The 21,302-nt window shown below is 35.4% G+C and overlaps 2 protein-coding genes across 2 annotated transcripts; one reads left to right on the top strand and one right to left on the bottom strand.

Annotated features, from left to right (window-relative positions):
* The first annotated feature begins 6,656 nt into the window (after positions 1–6,656).
* Positions 6,657–6,962, top strand: LOC127905856 (uncharacterized). The gene has a single exon (XM_052456452.1). The coding sequence runs from the start codon at positions 6,723–6,725 to the stop codon at positions 6,960–6,962; it is 240 nt and encodes a 79-aa protein (XP_052312412.1). The 5' UTR covers positions 6,657–6,722.
* Positions 6,963–19,981: 13,019 nt separating this feature from the next.
* On the bottom strand, positions 19,982–21,077 carry LOC127905832 (sucrose synthase 2-like; the record flags this gene model as incomplete). The annotated part of the gene is given in 5 exon segments (XM_052456265.1): positions 19,982–20,077; positions 20,191–20,329; positions 20,417–20,661; positions 20,747–20,857; positions 20,859–21,077. Coding segments are annotated over 5 exon segments (810 nt in total), but the record flags the coding sequence as incomplete, so codon positions are not given.
* Positions 21,078–21,302: the final 225 nt, after the last annotated feature.

Raw genomic sequence — 21,302 nt, 5'->3', positions numbered from 1 at the left:
ACTATAAGAACTGTTCCCCTTCTTCTTAGCATTGTTCATCGTGTTCATTATATATGGGTATACCGATATAATTTAGTCGTTGATATATTCCAGTGAGTACGAGAACTATTCACTTCTTAATGCACTGATAATTAATATTCTTTTGACCGTTCACTTTTTCCCCAACATCATCACCGATATAATGAGAAGTTATTAGTACTATTTGGAGGGTTTTTTGAAAATTTTCGTGCAAGTTAAAAATTTTCATTTGACTTTATAGATAAAATCACTTATGAAAATATTAAAAATATTAAAATTTAATTTTTTGTTTGTGATTCCATTAGTAAAAAGCACCCAGATACCAAGACCATTAAATTTCAAGTTGACTTTACAAATGGAATCACTGACAGAGATATTAAAAATATTAATATTTAATATTTTGTTGGTAAAACTAAATTAACATACTAAAATCAGAACATACGAGACTTTATCTTCTTCTTTCTTCTTCTCTTATCTTCTCTCACAGGGCCATTTCTCTCTCTTTCTCTTCTCTTCCCTCTCTCTCCTTCTTAGCTAAAAGCAAGCATTCTATTATCTTCTCATCTTCAAGTTGTCTTTCTTCATTTTTTTTGGGTTTATTAACAATCTATTTTCTTTTGTTTTCTTTTTCTTTTAATTATCAGTCAAAATTAAGCACGCCATTAAGGTAGGAATTTTTCATTCTTTTCTCTTCCCCTGGCCTTTTTGTGTTTTTTGCAATATTTTTGTTTTTTGTCATTATTGCTTAGTTGTCCAGAAACAAGTACTGGGCAGTAGAGAATATTCGAGAGAACAACGAAAAAATAATTGTAAGAATCAATATTCTGAATGTGTGTTCAATTTTGTGTTCTTAATAATTTTATGAATTAATAAATGTGTTGAATTTTAGTTGTTATTGAAATACTTTTGCATTATTTTGTTGAATTTTAGCTATTTGTTTTTCAAATTTGTTGTTCAATTTTAATTAAATGAGTAGGATTAATTTTAATTATTATTTTGTATTTATTCCATTTAGAATAAGTTTTTGTAAATTTAGGATTAAAAATATTATAACTTAGAAATAATTGTGTTGAATTTTAGTTGTTATTATAATATTTTTTGCATTATTTTGTTGAATTTTAGTTGTATTTATTTTTAATTTCGTTGTTTGTCAAAGAACCATCTCAACCCAAAAACTTAAGCTGTTAGGTGAGGTCCCAGGATATGATTTATATTATTCTCTAACACACCCCCTCAAGTGAAAGCCCTTTGGGCTTGAAACTTGCACGGGCCCACAATACCATGTGCTTAATTTTTATCAAATAAATAGGGATGGTGAGATTCGAACTCGTGACCGCTTGGTCATCAAGGCTCTGATACCATGTCAAAGAACCATCTCAACCCAAAAGCTTAAGCTGTTAGGTGAGGTCCCAGGATATGATTTATATTATTCTCTAACATTGTTCAATTTCAATTAAATGTGTAGGATTAATTTTAATTTTTGTGAATTTGGAATTTTTTTTTTGTAAATTTAGGATTAAAAATATTATCACGTAGAAAATGAAAATTCTCTATGAAATTTAATTATGCTAAATTGTTATAAGAAATTGAATAAAAATACGAGGCCTAGTGGAAGCAATATGTTGTGTATTTGCAGGTTTAAAACTTTTGGGTAGTCTTCTATGTAGGGTAGGTGCTGCCAATTTTTTTTTAAATAGGAATCGTTTAATTTTTTTATTCATTAATTTGTGTAGATGCCTATGGAAAAGTCTAATGCACGTCGTGAGGACAAGATTGCTGCTAGTTCTTCTAGCAGCGATGCTGACGACCACGAGTCATTAGGTGCCAATGAAAAATAGGAACTTGAGGCATATGCATCGACTCACGACGCAGGCTTGTCGAGTGCAATGTTGCAACGTCGAAGGGGGGTCCCTTCACAATGGGATCCATTTACTTGCAAGTATGAGGCCTAGTGGAAGGACGACCTTTCAATGTAAGTTTTGCTTTCACAATGACATGTTTAATAAATTTTTAAAAAATAATTTCATTTAATGAATGCAATTTCAAGTTTGTAAATATTGAGGTTGCGAGAACAATAACATCGACCTAAAATCATCGATAGAAATTTCATTGTTTCAATGGAGTTAGGTTTCCAAACATCCTGAATGGAAACTGCAGGTCAATGCATGATATATTTTCAAGCTTCAAGGTTGGTAGTAACTTAAATATTTTTTTATGTTCATTTGGTTAGTTTATTGAAATTATTGAATTTTTTTTTCATAAATTTTTACTTCAAGAGAAAATTTGAATGGGAGAGAGCTGATAAAAATGTGGTGAGGAGGGTTGAGAGAATCATACTGCAATTAAGTAAGATCGAATTCATGAAATTTTTTTATATTCCAGATATTAAAATTTTATTTTTCATTTATTAACATATAATTAATATTATCTATTTATTGTATTTGAGCATACAAATATTTAAATTTGTAATAAATATTTGATTTTTATATTATTTTAATTATTTTTCTACTTTTGTTCAATGTATTGTTTTTAAATATTTTAAAATATTATTGACAGGGTTACTAACGGAATAACCCTGTCGGTATTTTCCTGAGAGAGTTGGAAAAGAATTACTGCAAATACCACTATTACAGTTAACTCACCGATGAAATTACAAATGGTATTCTATCGGTGATATGTTATATTTATCGATGGATATACCGATGAACAAATAAAAACACCGATGGCATTACATACAATATTCCTGTTGGTGATATATTAAATTTACCAATGGAGATACTGACAAAATAAAACGGGTAATTTTTTTTTGGCGTGCTTTGTTTGTCTATAAATTCATTGGTATATTTATTACCGATGGACTCACCAGCAGACCATAAATTATTGATGAGATTTTTTTCGACGGACTGTCTTCATCCACGTGAGCCCGTCGACAATATACATACCAATGGACTATGAGTGTGAATACCGACAAAAATTTCTGTTAGTAAAACTGTTAAATCTGGTAGTGATCACATGATCCGCCACTAGAAGTGATGACAAGTTTCTTAATGACTTCTATCCTAACATCAATATAGGATTTATAGATAGCTAATCTAGGATACTAGTAGTTAATGATGTTTATTATCACATTTTTTTTTTTGATAGTAAACGAGTGAATTATTTATTAAACAGCCCCATCAACTAGGTGGAACTGAACGAAAGATAAAATACAATGGGAATATAAAAGAATAGAGAAGACCAAAGCGACAAGGGACCTAATTAATTAGTCCAGTTCATAATACATTCAGGATTTCTAAAAAGATCTGAGCCTGTATACCTGAAATTTTTAACTGAAGACTTCAACCAGAAGGCTAAACGGTGAAAGGTGAGATCAAAAATCATATCCCAATCCGGAGCCTTGGATTCGAAGATTAGGCGGTTGCGCACTATCAAAATTGACCAGTACAGACCTTTGCAGAGAAGGGTAATAGCACGTCGCTGAAATTTTCCATTAATCAAACCTGACAGACATACTTGGAAACATACCTAACTTGAAAGGAATGGATTGTTAAAGGCAGCAGAACTCCAATTCCTATGAAGTTAGGATTGCAGTAAAACTCAGAGAACTTATCAGTTAGACCGAATCCAGTCATGCACTTCTAGATTGCAGTAAAACTCAGAGAACTTATCAGTTAGACCGAATCCAGTCATGCACTTCTAGTTAAAACTAGCACCTCGTTGATAGCTCTGTGAGCAAGTGTATCTAGTAAAATGATCTTATTCTCCCATGAGAATGAGATTATTTGGCCTCCCTTTGATGATTTACATGTCTTTTCTTGATCTTTTCCAATCCTTCATTATAAATAGGACGCATCAAACATGATGAGGATTCTTTTCACTAACTTCGTGTGTGATATGAATATCTACTATTAAATGCAATGAGATGTGGTTTAACATCCACCATATTTCATTTTAGCCTAGAAGGGTTGATCTTACTTCCTCAGAATCTCACTGCCCTTGCCTTCTCTACATGTAAACAAGAATATTATTGCTTCTGAAACATAAAGATTGCAAGCATCGGCTTTTAGTGAACTTTTGGTGACATGAAACTACCACAAAATGGGTCCTATCCGAGAGAGTGTTCTTTTTCTGTTCTGTTATCACATAGAACTGAAATCTGTTCAGAGTACCCCTCCAAGAAAATTAATGCGGGTAGAAGCTAAAGACAATAATAAATACAGAAAGAACACACAAGAATTTTAATGAGCGAAATGGGCTGTTGATGTGAACATTAAGTTCACAGGTTTTATTTTCTTTTAAATAACAATCATCTAGTCTCCTATTTTAGGAGGTTTATAAAAGTTAAGGTCATTTTAAACTGTTATTCTGGTCTGACACGACTAGACCTTCTCTTGGACCTAGACTTGTCCTATTAGTCTATAAATATATATGTTAGAACATCCATATAATCTGTCTAGAGCAAATACTCATCTAATTGTGGCAGACCCACATATGACAGTTCAGAATCACCTGTTATCGCAAGTCCAACTACATCATTAATGGTTTCTCAAGGTAAGTCATGAGGAATTTGAAGCATATAAAACGATATAACTTGTCCCAATATCATAAAAATGTTAAAAAAATGTGAGTATATGAACCCATGAAGCGGGATCAGAATCTATTTTCCTATTGTTATTAACAAAACGGAAAGCCATAACTTAACTGTTTGTACTATAATATTGGGAGTGAGAGGTACAATGTCCAGAATGCTTCTAAGGATAACCATATCCATAAGATCTCAATGGATTGCCCCTTACTACAGAATCTAGCACATCCTTAAGTAAATAAAGAAAGCTAGAATAAAGTGCCTTCACTGATTATTTAGCATTACTGAGCAGGCCAGGTCTTCACTGCTTATTTCCTAATAATTCCTTACTGTGGAATTGCACTTACAAATAAAGAACTTGTTCTTTATATTTTCGTACGGAATTTATCTCTCGATTAGTCGGTCAATAAAGTAACTTCGTTTATTCGGATTAATTTGAGGCCGGCCATGAGATGGAGAGGTTTTGCCACATTAATTATGTCATGTTAACTAGAATAAGAAATAAAGGTATAGGTTTTGGAAAGAATAAAGATCAGTTAAAGAAGGAAAAAAAAAAGAAAAGAAAAAAAGATTATCAAAAGAAATTAGAAAGGAAAAGATAGTTATATGGAATCAGATTCACCATTAAACTAAAGAGTCGGAATTAAGGAATCATTTGTTCAATAATTGAATGCGATTTTTGTCTTATATATATTTTAGGAACTTTGCACTCGAAAGGGAACATTTGTGCCACCAAGTACTAACAATAACTGTCCATAGTTTTGCATGCATAGACCCTTTTTTCCCGGTGTTAATAGATATTTTCGGACGAACTTGAAAGCAATTATTAGAGATATCAATTCAATCTGAATTCAATATGCATACATATATATTACTTTTTTTATTTTATATTAAATAATAAATAATGTTTAGGAAATAAAAATCTAAATGGATCGATGAATATAATATTAGTTTCTAAATGATACAACATAGCTAGAAGAAACTGGAGGTTATGAGTGGTTAGAAGGGGAACTGATATAGCTAGATGAGGGTCAAATCACCAACAAATTACATAAATGATTTAACATTTACTTTTATAGTTCAATAAGATAGGAATAAATTCAAGAAAAAATATGATCATGCCAAACTAATAAAGTATCTAAAAAAAACCATAGCTTTTTATTCAACCGTCAGATAAATCTTAAATTTTTACTTAGATTCCCAAAGCCCATCTCTATGGAGGAGCTCTTTGGCAATCCATCCTCTAAATGGATTTCCTCAAATTAAGATGAGAAGATTCGGCTCAAGCCAATTTTGTTTTTTGTTTTTTTTCAAAATTTTATGTTTTATTTCGGATTTTCCATTATTTTTCAAATTAAAGAAACCGAGATAAAATACCCTGAATCTTCTTTCATAATTTGCTTTCGAGAAGGTTTAGTGTTTTTGCTACTTTTACTTTTGGACCTGACTTGTTTCCTGACCGGTAGAAACAGCATGAGTCCGAAAGCAGGGAAGCTTTTGTTTTCTTTAATCACATGATCTGATATTCTCATTTATGCCCAACACAAATTCATAGAAGTGGCTATAATGATTGGCTGACAACAGTTGTTAATGAGCAGTGTTTGCGTCCCTTATTTTTCAGTTTACTAAGTATTTAGAACATTCAATTCCAATCCAAAGTCGATAATAATAAACTCTTGGTGATGGTTTTGTTATCGATGGTGATCGGACGACAAAAAAACCAGTAAAAGTTTCTTATATAAAAAGTTTATTAAGTATTGAACACATCCAAATCTAACAGTTTTTACTTTTTTTGTGTTTAAATATGATATTAATAAACTATTGATGATAATCTTTTTTTCATTTTATGATGTTTTTATCGTCAGTAGTGATAAGATGAAGAAAAGCTATTGATTTTTCTCTCAGCAATGGTTTGTTTTATCGTACACAAATGTTGGGTGCTTTTATTTACAAAAAGGAGTACTGTCTAACAATATTCATTTCACAGCTGTTGTCAACCAAACCTTCCCGATCTATATAAAGGTTGGCTTGGCCTCACACATATTAGCCAAGCAAGCAAACCAGCTCGAACTATATACAGCTACTTGTCTTGTGTATTGACTGACAAATTGTAGTTAACATGACACGTCAGGCAGACCGTCTTGCTAAGATTGGGCTGGAGGGCTTTGCAGCCATAGATGAGCACTTCGGCCGGGCCAAGAGGCGGCCACCAGTGCTGAAGGTTCCCAATGCTCATCCGACATATTACTATGCAAACCAAATTCCTGCAACAGAAGTTATCGACAGCATCGAGGCAGCTCAACGCTACAAGGGGAGGGTTTATCTCGATTATCCCAAGGGGAAACCAGTTCCGTTTTAAAGACCTAGTGATTAATCACTTAGCTTTCTTGTATGCATAACCTCCTCTAGTTGTGTTACCTTTAGTCCTGTACGATATTCTCCCTCTGCTAAACGTAGACGAGGAGAGGTTGCTAGAACTCGAGTCAGGAGCTTCTTCTTCCTTCATCAAATAAAATTTCTGTGATTTATATATCATAATTTTCTATTTGGCTGGTCAAGTATGCATTGTCATAAATATCACTCTGCTTCCCTGATTATTACCTTATTCACCTATTACTTAGCATGAAATATTGAAAGATTAATGCAGTCGGAAGCACAACAATATAGCTGCAAGCATGGAAATAAAAAGATGGACTGAAATAAGGTGAAAACACGAAGAATCCTAAGATCAAGTCTACCTCCTAAAGAGGTTAATTTACAATCCCTTTTATAGGAGATCCAATGCTTCGATAACTGACTTAGTGGTTTTGAAAGTTTAATGCAAGCGGAAGCACAACAATATAGCTGCAAGCATAGAAAGACAAAAGATAAACTGAAATAATGTTAAAACACTGAGAATCCTAAAACCTTATTTCTAAAATATTAATTTGATTAAGTTTACCTTCTAAAGAGGTTTACAATCTCTTTCATAGACTAGAAAAATCGGCCAAGATTCGAAACAAAATCAGAATCCCAAAACATAACGGAAAATAACATAAAATTTAAAAATAAACAATAAATCTGTGAATATTAAGGAAAAATAACAAAATTATCCCAAATAATAACTAATTAGCCTACTTTATGGAGATACAATGCTCTGATAACTATTGAGTGGTTTTTAATGGGAAAACGGTTTGTAGAATCTTCTATAAAAATTTAAACCTGATTTAACGGTTAGAACATCTCCTGTTATTATTATTTTAGGCTATTATTCTGGTCTTGCGTGATCATGCTTTCTCTTGGCCTAAACATCTTTCACTAGTACATGAACATATCTGTTAGTAGTCCGTTTAGGGCAAACAAATAATTAATTTGCTGTTCAAATGCTTTGAAGCTCTTCAAGGTGTGATTTCACTGAATAATTTCGAGTTTAGAATTATCACCTCATTTTAGAATTGTCCCGAGCACAAGGATAAAATGATGAGCCATGGGAAGCGTCTCCGATAAAGAAATAATAAACGGAGTTCAAGGTAAAACAATAGCTTAGAAAAAAAAACAGTAGAAATTTACATGATATCTAAGAATATCAGCGATCATGACCATGATTGGATCATTTCAGAGTTCTACAACCAAAATTTCCTTCACATCTCTTTAACTAAGCTGATAGTCGATGAAGATTTAAGGAAAAACATGATTCCCAATCCGAGCCATGTGAGCAAGTGTATCTAGTAAAAATATCTTATCTCCCATGAAAATGATATTAGTAAGCCTCCCTCTGAAGCATTGCTTTACACATATCTTTTACAGAAAAAAGGGAAAAATGGGAAATGCTCCGAGTTATACCTTTTCTTGATCTTTCCCAATCCTTCATTATAAATGGGACCCATCAAAAACATGAGATGTGCTTTAACTTCCTCCATATTTCATCTTAGCCTAGAAGGATAAACAAGAATATTATTGCTTCTGAAACATAACGATTGCAAGCATCGCCTTTCGGTGAACTTTTGATGACATGAAACTGCCACAAATTGGGTCCTATCCGAGAGAGTTTTCTTTTTCTGCTCTGTTATCACACATATACAACTGAAATCTTTAAGTCCTCTTTAGGGTATCCCTGAAAGAAAATGGTCTATCATGCATGGAAAGTCCTGAGGAATCTGAGGCATCACTACCTGAAATTCAACCAACAGAATTGCCGATAAAATTATTGAATGGGCGAGAAGCATTCTACTTGAAGGGAAGAGGCTGAAAGAGAACTTCTATGCTACTAAGTCCATGATTAAACCCCTCGGTTTAGAATACTAGAAAATTGACATGTGTCCAAACTTTTGCATGATGTACTACCTTGAAAATGCTGAGCTAACCGTGTGCATGACATGAGAGCATTCCCGTTACAAACCCAGAACTGGCATGAGAAAGACTCTTATGGCATATAAAAAACTTAGATACTTCCCAATCACACCTAGACTGTAGAGGTTATTCATATCACCAAAGACTACTGAGCACATGATATAGCACCAATCACTTGATGCGGTGGATGGAGTGATGGTGCATCCTTCTGACGGTGAAGCATGGAAACACTTTAACAGTGTGCATTCTTATTTTTCAGCTGAATCAAGGAACGTGCATCTTGGGTTATGTACAGATGGATTCAACCCATTCAGGTCATTTGTTGATCCTTATTCTTGTTGGCCGATTATACTCACGGTTTACAACTTACCACTCTTATGGCAATAGTTGCTCCTTCTTCATAATACTTATGGAACAAAGACTTGTTAAGTGCTTGACTAACGGACTGTTTTTCTCAAAGCTTTTAGTTTGGTTGACCTGAAACTTTGTTTTCATAGCAATCCCCATCAACGGAAACTACAATCAAACTGTGTACAACTTGGTTATCTTGAAATCGCAATCTAGTGATTTTCTTAATCCAAAACCAAAATCAATGCCAAAAGTTCGGTCAACCTGAGATCCCAATTTGGCGATCCGCTTTAACTAGAACTAAAATATGAAAAGTAGCTCGGTAACCTAAAATTCCAATCTGGCGATTCACTTTAACCAGAACCTTGGTCTTTGTCGTTAAGTTGGTCAACCTAAAATCCCAATACGACGATTCTCTTTAATAAGAACCAAAATGTCGCCTTTAGCTTAGTTAATCTGAAATCTCAATCTAGAGACCCCCTTTAACCAAAACCTTGGTCTTTATCCTTAGCTCGGTCAACCTGAGATCCCAATCTAGTGATTTCATTTAACCAAAACCAAAATGTCACCTTAAGCTTGGTTAACCTGAAATCTCAATCTACAGATCCCCTTTAATCAGAACCTTGATCTTTGTTTTTAGCTCAGTCAACTTGAGATCCTAATCTAGCTATTCCCTTTAATTAGAACGAAAATGTCACCTTCAGCTTGGTTAACCTGAAATCTCAATCTAGAGACCCCCTTTAACCAGAACCTTGGTCTTTGTCTTCAGCTCGACAAACCTGAAATCCCAATCTGATGATTCGTTTTAACCAGAACCCAAATGTTGCCTTAAGCTTGGTTAACCTAAAATCTCAATATAGAGACCCCCTTTAACTAAAACCTTGGTCTTTGTCTTTAGCTCATTCAACCTGAGATCCCAATCCGACAATCCTATTTAACTAGAACCAAAATGTTTCTTTCAGTTTGGTTAACCTGGAATCTCAATCTAGTGACTCCCTTTAATCAAGCGATTCCCTTTAACCAAAACCAAAATGTTGCCTTCAACTCGGTTAACCTAAAATCTCAATTTAGAGACCCCTCTTTAACTTGAACCTTAGTCTTTTTCTTTAGCTCGGTCAACTTGAGATCCCAATCCTACGATCCCATTTAACAAGAACCAAAATATTGCCTTCAACTCGGTTAACCTAAAATCTCAATTTAGAGACCCCTCTTTAACTAGAACCTTAGTCTTTTTCTTTAGCTCGGTTAACTTGAGATTCCAATCCTACGAATCTTGAAACATCATCCCCTTCTTAGTCCTAGTTTGATTTGCCAAAAAAATGGAAAAGAATGAATGATATGGTGGAGAACTAGACCGGTCTTTACCATTGGCTAGAACCAACCATAGGCTGCTTAGAAAGCAACCTTCAACACCTAAAAACAAACCACCACATAACAACCCTGCAATTATCAACAACAACATCTAGTTCTAGCTACCTAGTCTATGTCAAAGAATAGAATCTGAGGCAACTTTTTGACCAAAATTCCATTCTCTATTATTCCTTCAATATTGGGGTTTAATGCAAGCAACTTGTTTATTCGGATTTGAGATGTAAATAGATTTTAATTTTGTTAGGATGAGGTGGTCAGGTTGCGTCACATTGATTATGTCATGAAGTTAACTAGAGTAAGAAATAAAGATATCAAGTTTCGGAGAGAATCAAGATCAGTTAAAGCAAAAAAAAAAAACAGATTATGAAAATAAATTGGAAACGAAAAGTTTAGTTATAAGGAATTAGATTCACAAACAAATTTAAGTCTCATCGATTCTAGGAAACAAGTTGGAAGGAATCAATTTTACAAAAATTGACCTTCGCACTAGAGAGAACCTTCGAGCCACTTCAAATGTACTGAAGGCCATTTGTTTGCCATATGTGCTAATTAAGAACATAATTCTATTCTTTTGTGAGTTAATATTCTGTAAAATAAGCTTGGAATAGCTTGCGGGGGCTTGGCTCAGAGATCATTGAGTTTTTACTACAAATTGCCTTTTAATTTTTTTCCACCTGTAATTGGATTCGATAAGTTTCCCTTTTGTTTACATATGAAGAACAAACATTGCTTGAGGTTATCCAATGCCGAGATCAAGGTCAGATAATACTAGCGAACCCCTAATATAACTGTTAAAAAGGGCTCTGGGATTAAGAAGCAAAAAAAATGTTAAGTGCAGGTTATCCAATGCCGAGACCAAGGTCAGATAATATCCTGATTGTGCTTATTGCCATTAATTAGAAACTGCAATATCGTCACATAATTAAACTGAGATTATTCTGATTAGAGAACAGAAGGAATCTTCTTTCATAATTGGCTTTTGCGAAGGTTTAGTGTTTTTGCTGCTACTGCTTTTGGACCTGACTTGATTCCTGACCGGTAGAAAAAGCATTAGTCCAAAAGCAGGGAAGCTTTTGTTTTCTTTAATCACATGATCAGATATTATAATTTATGCCCAACACAAATTCATAAAAGTGGCTCTAATGATTGGCTGACAACAGTTGTTAATGAGCAGTGTTTGCATCCCTTATTTTTCAGTTTACTAAGTATTTAGAACATTCAATTCCAATCCAAAGTCGATAATAATAAACTCTTGGTGATGGTTTTGTCATCGATGGTGATCGGACGACAAAAAAACCAGTAAAATTGTTTTATATAAAAAGTTTATTAAGTATTGAACACATCCAAATCTAACAGTTTTTACTTTTTTTGTGTTTAAATATGATATTAATAAACTATTGATGATAATCTTTTTTTCATTTTATGATGTTTTTATCGTCAGTAGTGATAAGATGAAGAAAAGCTATTGATTTTTCTCTCAGCAATGGTTAGTTTTATCGTACACAAATGTTGGGTGCTTTTATTTACAAAAAGGAGTACTGTCTACCATTATTCATTCCACAGCTGTTGTCAACCAAACCTTTCCTTTCTGTCGAAACAAGCATAAGGGGGTGTTTTCCAAACACACCCTTAAACCAAAAAACTCTTTTAGCAAACATATTGCAAGCTAAACAGAGTCTTAACCCTTTGACCCATTCTTGACCCAACTGGGTTGACCCGACTGAGTTAACCTGACTGGGATGACCCAAAATATTTGGTTTCAACCATAAACCGAATCAAAGATCCTGGTTTGATCAAAAAACAACTAAAAAAGAAAACGAAAGCCAAAAAACAGATTATACACCAAAAAACACAAAAAACATGAAAAAACTCGAAAATAACGAATCAAATGCAAAGAAGAAGAAGAAGAACACGAATAACATGAAAAACATTAAAACTCAAATTCTAGCAACATGAATTGTAATCTAGACCATATTTCATGAAATAAAAAGCACATAAATGATGGAAATCAATCATTGAACAATAATTAAGCATCAAGCATCAATGATTATCAGCCAATAATCACGATTTAGTCAAAATAGGTTTTGGTTCAAAATCAAAACCCTATGATTAAAACCCCCATAAAACTTGTTATTGATACAAATGAGCTCTAGACTACTAATTAATCAAGTCCAATGAAGTGTTTAATGCAAAGGAATGGACCAAAACTGGTCCAAAACATAGAGATAAGCCAATGTTTTTTCCAAGAACATAGAACACTGCCTTAGAAAACCCGGCTATTGTCAAGCCACCAAAACTGGCTTTTTCGACCACTAAAACATGCTTTCTTCGTTTCAAAAAGTCACACTACCATAACCAAACATGTTTGAATTAAAAAAACAAGCAAATAACATCAAAATCATGCAAGAGGTTCCAAACTTCAAAACTACAAACTTAAAATAGCCTACATATTTATGTAATTTTTTTTCCTAAACCTTCAATAAGACCCAACCAAAACCTAGAAACTAAGAACATGCATCAGCCAACATAAAAAAACATCATAACCTTGCTGCCACATCTAGTAGATTTCAAAACTACTTTATTTCATCAAAACTCATCCAACGAACATCACCTAAGTATTCAGGGACATTAATAAACAACTCAAAGCAAGATTTAAACAATAAAACAACTTGTTTATGTATTAATCAAATCAAAACTAAAAAACATCATAACAGTAAAGCAAGTTCGAAAACATCATTAAACATGTAAAATAAGCTAGAGGTAAGCCTCATGGACATCACCTAATAGGTTAGTGAGGGATTATATCTTCCTAAAATTCAGAATAGTTATTGCCTTTCTTCCTTTTGAAAATCCAATCTTTTTTCAATCTTTAACTTATCCTTTTAGCTTTGGATGCCAAGTGTCGCATGTGGGCGCAAGATGTCGGTAGGTCATGGGAGTCACCACCTAGTTTTTTGGTTCAAGGTCGCTAGGAAACTCGGGTATACTGGTTTTATCAGAGATTCCAAGGTATGAGACTGATTGTGGCTGGGTAAGGTTCTAGCACCCTTAATGCACCCTACCTGAAGTAAACTGTATTGTGTGGTTTAAAGGTTTTTATGGGTTCCTAAATGGTGGTATGTCTATGACTTAAGATGGGGATTTATTCATGTGAATAAATCTGGTTTTTTTGAATTTATTATGGTTATAGACAAGATCCATATAGGTGCCCTGACATGGTTCACCTATCTTTAAAGGTGGAAGGGTTTTCCACAACTCGTGTATTCTGATGAAAAATACTCCCAATTAAAATTGGTGAATATTTAAAATAATTTTGAGAATTTTCTCGTCAACTCGTGATATTTAAATACCAGCATACTTATAGGTCCAACATTTATACCAAAAAATTGGCAATTATTTCTCATGAATTAAATTTTTTTATGGATTTTTGAAACATTGACAAAGTTCTAATGAATTCAATGAACTTGTTATTAAACCCAAAATGCATGTAAATATACTAAACAAAGTGGTATTTTTTGGCCATGTAATATTGAAGAAGAGTATCTATGTGGATACGAAGAAGATAGAAACAATATTGAAATAGGAAAGACCTACGAATGTGACTGAAATTCATAGTTTTCTAGTCTTAGCTGGATATTATAGAAGATTTATAGAAGGTTTTTAAATGATAGCCTCTTCAATGACTCGACTAACTCGGAAGGAAGTTAAGTTTGAATGGTCAAAAGAGTGTGAAACAAGTTTTCAAAGTTAAAATCCAGGCTAACTTCAACCCCAGTATTGGCTTTTACCAAAAGGACATGAGGGATTTGTTATGTATAGCGATGCTTCCAATAAGGGTTTGGGTTGTGTATTTATGCAGCACGGAAGGGTAATCGCTTATGCATCTAGACAGTTGAAACCACATGAGATAAACTATCTGGTACATGATTTGGAGCTGGTAGCTGTGGTGTTTGCTTTGAGGATATGAAGACATTATCTGTACGGGGTACAAGTGCAGATTTTTACAGATCACAAAAGTTTAAAATATTTGATGTCACAAAAAGAATTGAATATGCGACATAGGAGATGGATGGAGCTAATCAAAGATTATAATTGTATTATTGACTATCACCCGAGGAAAGCAAATGTGGTGGCAGATGCTCTGAGTCGAAAGAATAAAGCTTTTATTAGTGGTTTACTAGTGTTAAGTGAGCTAAATGTGCATTTGGATGTGACTTCAGGAGGAATATTACTGGCAACGTTACTACTATAATCTGATATGAGAGAAAAGATTTGAAAAGCTCAAGGTGAAGATCCTAAAGTGATGAAAGAAATGAACAATGTAAAATTAGGCCAAGACTCTTTATTTCAAGTGTCAAAAGATGGGCTCGTAGTTATAGGAAACAGAATATATTTACCTGATGATAAGGTTTTAAAAAGTGAAGTCTTAAAAGAAGCTTATGAGTCTAAATTGACGATCCATCCAGGGAGCACAAAAATGTATAGAGCTTTGAAGTAGAGTTACTGGTGGCCAAAAATGAAAAGGGAGATAGCATAACACGTGGCCAAGTGTGCCATATATCAGGAGGTGAATGTAGAGCATCAATGGTCGCCTGGAGAATTACAATCTCTTCTGATTCCAGAATGGAAATGTCTGCTCCAGTGCTGAAACTGCCGGATTTTGAGAAACCTTTTGAGGTGCACACTGATGCTTCGGACAAGGCAGTAGGGGGTGTTCTAGTGCAGGAGGGTCATCCAGTGGCTTTCGAGAGTCGAAAGCTAAGCGAGGCAGAACAGAAATATTCCGCACATGAGAAAGAAATGGCAGCCGTGGTGCATTGTCTTGGCGTGTGGAGAGTGTATGTGTTGGGGCCGAAGTTTGTAGTGAAGACAGACAACTTGGCTAATACTTTTTTCAAAACTCAGAAGAAGTTGTCGCAGCGGCAGGAGTTCCTGGCCGAATATGATTTCATGTGGGAACATAAGCCGGGGCGACACAATCAGGTTGCGGATGCATTGAGCAGGCGTGAGGTGCTTGCTAATTTGATTGCGATGGATCATGTTGAATCCGATATGCTGGATCGATTGAGGCAGGCTGCCGTGGAAGATGCAGCCTACGTCAAGTTAGTTGATCTCGTACGAGAGGGGACCGTGCGAAGATATTGGCTGGATAATGGCCTTCTCTATGCTAAAGGGGGCCGAATTTATGTTCCAAGTGGGAAGTTGAGGAAACACTTGCTGGCTGAAACGCATGACCCGCAGTGGGTTGGTCATCCGGGACGAGAACGTATGTTGGCTCTCCTGGCAGAAACCTATTACTGGCCGAAGATGGAGTTTGACGTAGAGCTTTACGTCAAAACTTGCTTGGTGTGTCAACAGGACAAGGTGCTGAGGCAGAAGGAAGCAGGGTTATTGCAGCCTTTGCCGATACTAGAAAGGCCTTGGATTTCGGTTTCGATGGATTTCGTGGTGGGGTTTCCGAAAGTCGACGGGATGGACGCTGTTATGGTGATTGTCGACAGGTTTTCGAAGTATGCTGTTTTTATGGCTACACCATCAGTATGCACGGCAGAAGTGGCTGCTGGTTTGTTTTACAAATATGTGGTGAAGTACTTTGGGGTTCCTTCGGATGTGGTTAGTGATCGCGATGTGCGATTCACTGGACGGTTCTAGACAGTATTGTTTGGGCTGATGGGAACACGGTTGAAGTTCTCGACAGCCAATCATCCGCAGACGGATGGACAAACGAAGAGGATTAATGCATTGTTGGAGGAGTACCTTCGACACTATATGACAGCAACACAAAGAAACTGGCTTGAGTTGCTTGATAGTGCACAGTTCAGTTACAATCTCCACAAATCGTCAGCGATGGATTTGAGTCCATTCGAGTTAGTGTTGGGGATGCAGCCCCAAACTCCAGCGGAGATAGCAGTCCAGAAGACTGGGGGAAGGAGTCCAGCCGCATACAGGTTTGCGAGGGAGAGGCAGGAACTCTTCGAGCAAGCGCAAGACAGTTTGCGAAGGGCAAGAAAGCGTATGGTGAAATATGCTAATCAAAAGCGGAGACCATTAGAGTTTGATGTCGGTGACAGGGTGTTGTTGAAGCTGACTCCACAGATATGGAAAAAGATTGTTGGGACAAATCGGCACCGTGGATTAGTGCCAAGGTATGATGGGGCGTTTGAGGTGATGGGAAAAGTGGGTGCTGTTGCTTATAGGCTGAAGCTGCCAGAAAGGTTGAAGCTTCCAGAAAGGTTGAAGCTTCATCCCACATTCCATGTTAGCTATCTTAAACCTTTCCACGAAGATGTTGAGGATTCGGAAAGGGGCAGATCACTGAGGGCTCCACCTACGATTCAGAAGCAATTTGAGCGGGGAATCGTGAAGATTTTGGACCATAGGAGACTTGGTCAGCACAAGAAAAATCGACGGAATGAATTTCTTGTGAAATGGGCGAATGGTGAGGAGGTTTCGTGGGAAAGAGACACTGACTTGTGGCAATTTGAAGACTTGGTGCAGGACTATCTTAGGACTGACCCAACGAGGGCGTCGGCTCCTTCTGGTGGGGGAGGTTTGTCACAGCCTTAAGCGCGAGGGCGTGCCAACGAGTCGCTGCTAGGCAGTGGCATCACGCAAGTGCGGGGCAGTATGCGTGGGCAGTGCAGATTTTGGCAGCGAGTATAACGGATGCGTGCGAACATCGGATTCATGCTTCGCACCATGCTAGACTTAGACGATGGACTGTCTAAGACATCTTGAGTTGCACGTGAGGACTGGCAGCTGGGAAAATCAGTTTGGGCAGTTTGGTTTGTTGGGTGGCAGACCAAGGAAGTTACTTGTGGGCAATTACGGAGCAGTTACGAGGCAGTTACGAGGCAGTTACGAGGAAGATGGTTGTCTTTGTAGTGGGCTGTCTAGAGGGAGTTAACTGTCAAGGGGCAGTTTTATGTGTAACTTCCATTGTATGTATGTGTATTACATAGGGCCTAAACAAGTGTAGCATGCAGATCGGATTGTGCATAGCACACTTACATTGTTATTGTGTATTCCCTTTGTTGATGGATTAATAAAGGTTGGGTTGTTTCCTGTAAATTGCATGTGTGATTATTGTGCTGTGTTGATCATTGGCTTGTGTTCTTGACTGCCGAAATTGGTAAGAGTTGTGGGGAAAACCTCTGGGTGTGTGAAACACTTAGACTTTAGGCAAACACGAGTGTCTTGGGAGGAAGGCTGAGTCTAGTAACGGGATTAGACTGCCGCGCGGGGATTAAGATTGTGACGAAAAATTATCCCTGTGACACCTGTCATCTTTGAATTGTGTATATGGTTCACGCTGTTCATTTTTGGTAGCCTTTCTTGATATTTATGGAGAGTTTTTATTGATAACGGGATATTGTTGTCGGAGCTTCAATGGCTTCAGGATTTTATTTTTTATTTTCTCTCCTGTCTCATGAATTAAAGTGCCACACCTTTTAAATATAATATTTTAAAATACTGTATTTAGAAAGTGCAGTTTTTATAAAACTATGATATTTTATAAACATATTTTTTTAATTGTTATAGTTTCTTATTTTTTTAAATGTATTAATTTTCAAAAAATATCTTCATATTATTTTTATATTAAAGATATGTTTGAAAATAGTGTAAAAGAAAATTATAATGCTGCGCAGAGGGATAGCACGGAGGAATTATGATTGTTTTCTAACCAAGAGAGAATGACGAGGATGAGGATGGAAGGGCAAAGAAGAGCAAAGAATTATTGGTGATTATTTTTGGTTCGGTTTAATTTTTATATAAAAAAATAATTAAATTGAATTTTTTTTAAAAAAATACCGAAACTGAACCCGAACCGAAACCGGTTCAAACCGACCAGTTTCAGTTCGGTTTTTTAGAACAAAACCGGTTCAAACTGGTTTGGCTCGGTTTTTTCTAGTTTGGCTCGGTTTTTTTCGGTTTGGCTTGGTGTTGGCTTGGTTTTTTTCTGGTTTGGCTTGGTTTTTTTTGGTTTGGGTTCGGTTTGGTTTTTTCAGTTTCAAGCTTATAAAACCAAAACCGAACCGAACCGGTCGGTTTTTTTAAAATTTTAATCGGTTTAATCAGTTTTTTTTCACGGTTCGGTTTTTTTGGTTATTGTTTTTTGATTTTCTCGGTTTAATCGGTTTTTTGGTTTTTTTGGTCACCCCTACTTAGAATGGTTTTTATTTATTTAAGAATTTTTATATTGTACAATTATTTCAGATTTTATTGTTAAGAATATCGATCTTTATTTTTTTACTATTTAAATTAGGATTTTAGTTTTCTGTTGAGTTAAAGTAATAATCTTTATCATTTTAGTTTCCTATATTGAATAAAGATTTATTGTATTCATTTTGGCGTTTTTTCCATTTTAAAAATATTGATTTTTGTTCCGAAATAGATGCCATTTTATCTACTTTTAACGAGCACAATATCACACGTAGAAACATTATCAAAACAAAGCGCGGGTAAATTTTCTAGTTTATCCTAAATTAAAAGTAGCTTCAAGTGAGAGTCACGTGTGCGAGAGGCACATATGTGATTTACTAATATCATGTTTGTCTTTTGGAATTCATTTTTTGGGAAACCACTTTTCAAATTTTTCTGTGTTTATTTGCCATTAGGAAAGTTGGTCAACGGAAAACACTTTCCGGTCAACGAAAAACAATTTCCAGTCAAAGAAAAATTTGGTTTAGTTTCCAGGAAAGTATTTTTTCTTTTGGCTGTGTTTGTTTTCTGGAAAGTGGTTTCCCGGAAACTACTTTCCAAACTTTCCTGTGTTTGTTTGCCATTAGAAAAGTTGGTCAACGGAAAACACTTTCCAGTCAAAGGAAAATTTGGCTTGGTTTTCAGGAAAGTGTTTTCCTGGAAAATTTGGGCGGAAAACACTTTCCGAAAGTTGTGAAAAATTTAGAAATGTTGATTATATCAAATTTGATCCTCAAACTTTTGATTGCTATATATAATTTGTTTTATATATTTATTTTTCAATTCCATCTCTTAAAATTTAATTTTTATATTAATTTTGGTCCTTATTTTTATAATTGCTATTTGCTTTTTCCTTATCATTTTTTTATTGAAATTTTTTATCTATCAAATTTGGTCCTCATTCTTTTGATTGTTACTTAGTTTATTTGAAATAATTTATGAAATGTTAATTATTATTATTTTAATTTATTCACCTTTCATTTTTTTTTTCATTTTTTAGATTTGATCTCTATTATTTTGATTATTATTTATTTTATTTGAGATAAATTATGAAAAAATATTTTTTTTAATTTGTAGTTTTTTTCAAATCACAGAAGCAAAAACTATCATGATGCCAAGCACACACACTTAATTCATCGATATTAAGATTCGGTTTTCTCCTCCATTGGTAATAGTTGAAGAATCAGTTTTACGAATAAATGTACAAGTAAACAGAAAATGGTCCTGACAACCATGTGAACAATTGACATGCATTCTCTGTTATGGAAAGGTGCTAAACCTTGATATGCACCCCAAAATGGTCCTTTAATTTCAAGAAGCTGGAAGAGATAACAAACCAGATCCTGGAACCTGAGAATGTAAAACATCTCCAGATATCGCCTTGTTTCTCTCCTCTCGAGCTTAGAAACATGCTTCCAGAAGCCGAAAACACCAGTTAGTGTCAGTAGCCTCTCAGAATAAATCTTCCATGTGTACCTGCAAAATTGATCTTATATATATTAATTAGCTACTCTTTTGATGATAGAAATCTCCCTTGAGCAAGATCACATGGAAAAAGCAGACCTTTCATGGATTCTCTTAAGCCCTCCATCAGAAATCTTGTTCCAGTGGCTAGGATCTTTCTGGCATTGTTCAAAGAAGTTGACCAAAAGTGTGACCATCTGATTAGGGTGATAGAGATCAACATGGAAGCCTGAAACACCATGCTCAATGATCTCAGCAGGGCCACCATGGCAAGTGGCAAAAGTAGGAAGCCCACTGACCATAGCTTCCACAACAGTGAGGCCAAATGCTTCATAGAGAGCAGGCTGCAGACAAATACACTCAGGTAAAAAGAGTAGAGCATTGATTACAAAGAATGAAAATGAGCATATCACTGTCTACACCACATACCTGTACAAAAGCACCTTTTGTGTCAGCAATATAGCGGTAGAGTTCACCGTTACGAACACGGTTCATTTGGGCAGTTATCCATCGAAACTGACCATGCAAATTGTACTGCTAGCTTTACTAGGTCATGCATCTTTTCAATCTCAGCCATTTCTTCTTTATCCTTGGATTTATTCACGTCTATGTAACCTCCAACCACAACAAGATTTACAAGTTCTCTTAGCTTGCTGCTCTTGCCATAGCACTCAACGAGCCCTGTCAAGTTTTTCACCTTGTCCAATCGTGCCATGGAAAACATGATAGGTTTTGTACGGTCTCTCAACATGCCGTTGTGTCAGCATAAACGGAGAAAATATTAACTGATGACATCTCTGCCACACATGCAGTCAATGCAAATATTTCTGGAAACTAAATCTAAAATGCACGTCTTACTATGCCAAACTAATTAAAATATTCAATTCCATCATAAGAAAATGTCAAGCTTAATCTTGACTAGCAAATCATTGGTATCTTCCATCTAGCATGTCTCATGCAATGCAAGCAACAAATTTTAGCAAGT

This window comes from Populus trichocarpa, chromosome 10 (genome assembly GCF_000002775.5).
Source record: "Populus trichocarpa isolate Nisqually-1 chromosome 10, P.trichocarpa_v4.1, whole genome shotgun sequence".
In the NCBI taxonomy this organism is placed as follows: domain Eukaryota; kingdom Viridiplantae; phylum Streptophyta; class Magnoliopsida; order Malpighiales; family Salicaceae; genus Populus; species Populus trichocarpa.
Note: the sequence above shows the minus strand (reverse complement) of the source record. Positions and strands in the feature narration are given on the sequence as shown.

Coding starts and splice junctions, on each gene's coding strand:
- LOC127905856 (XM_052456452.1), top strand. CDS start 6,723: ATGACACGTCAGGCAGACCGTCTTGCTAAGATTGGGCTGGAGGGCTTT.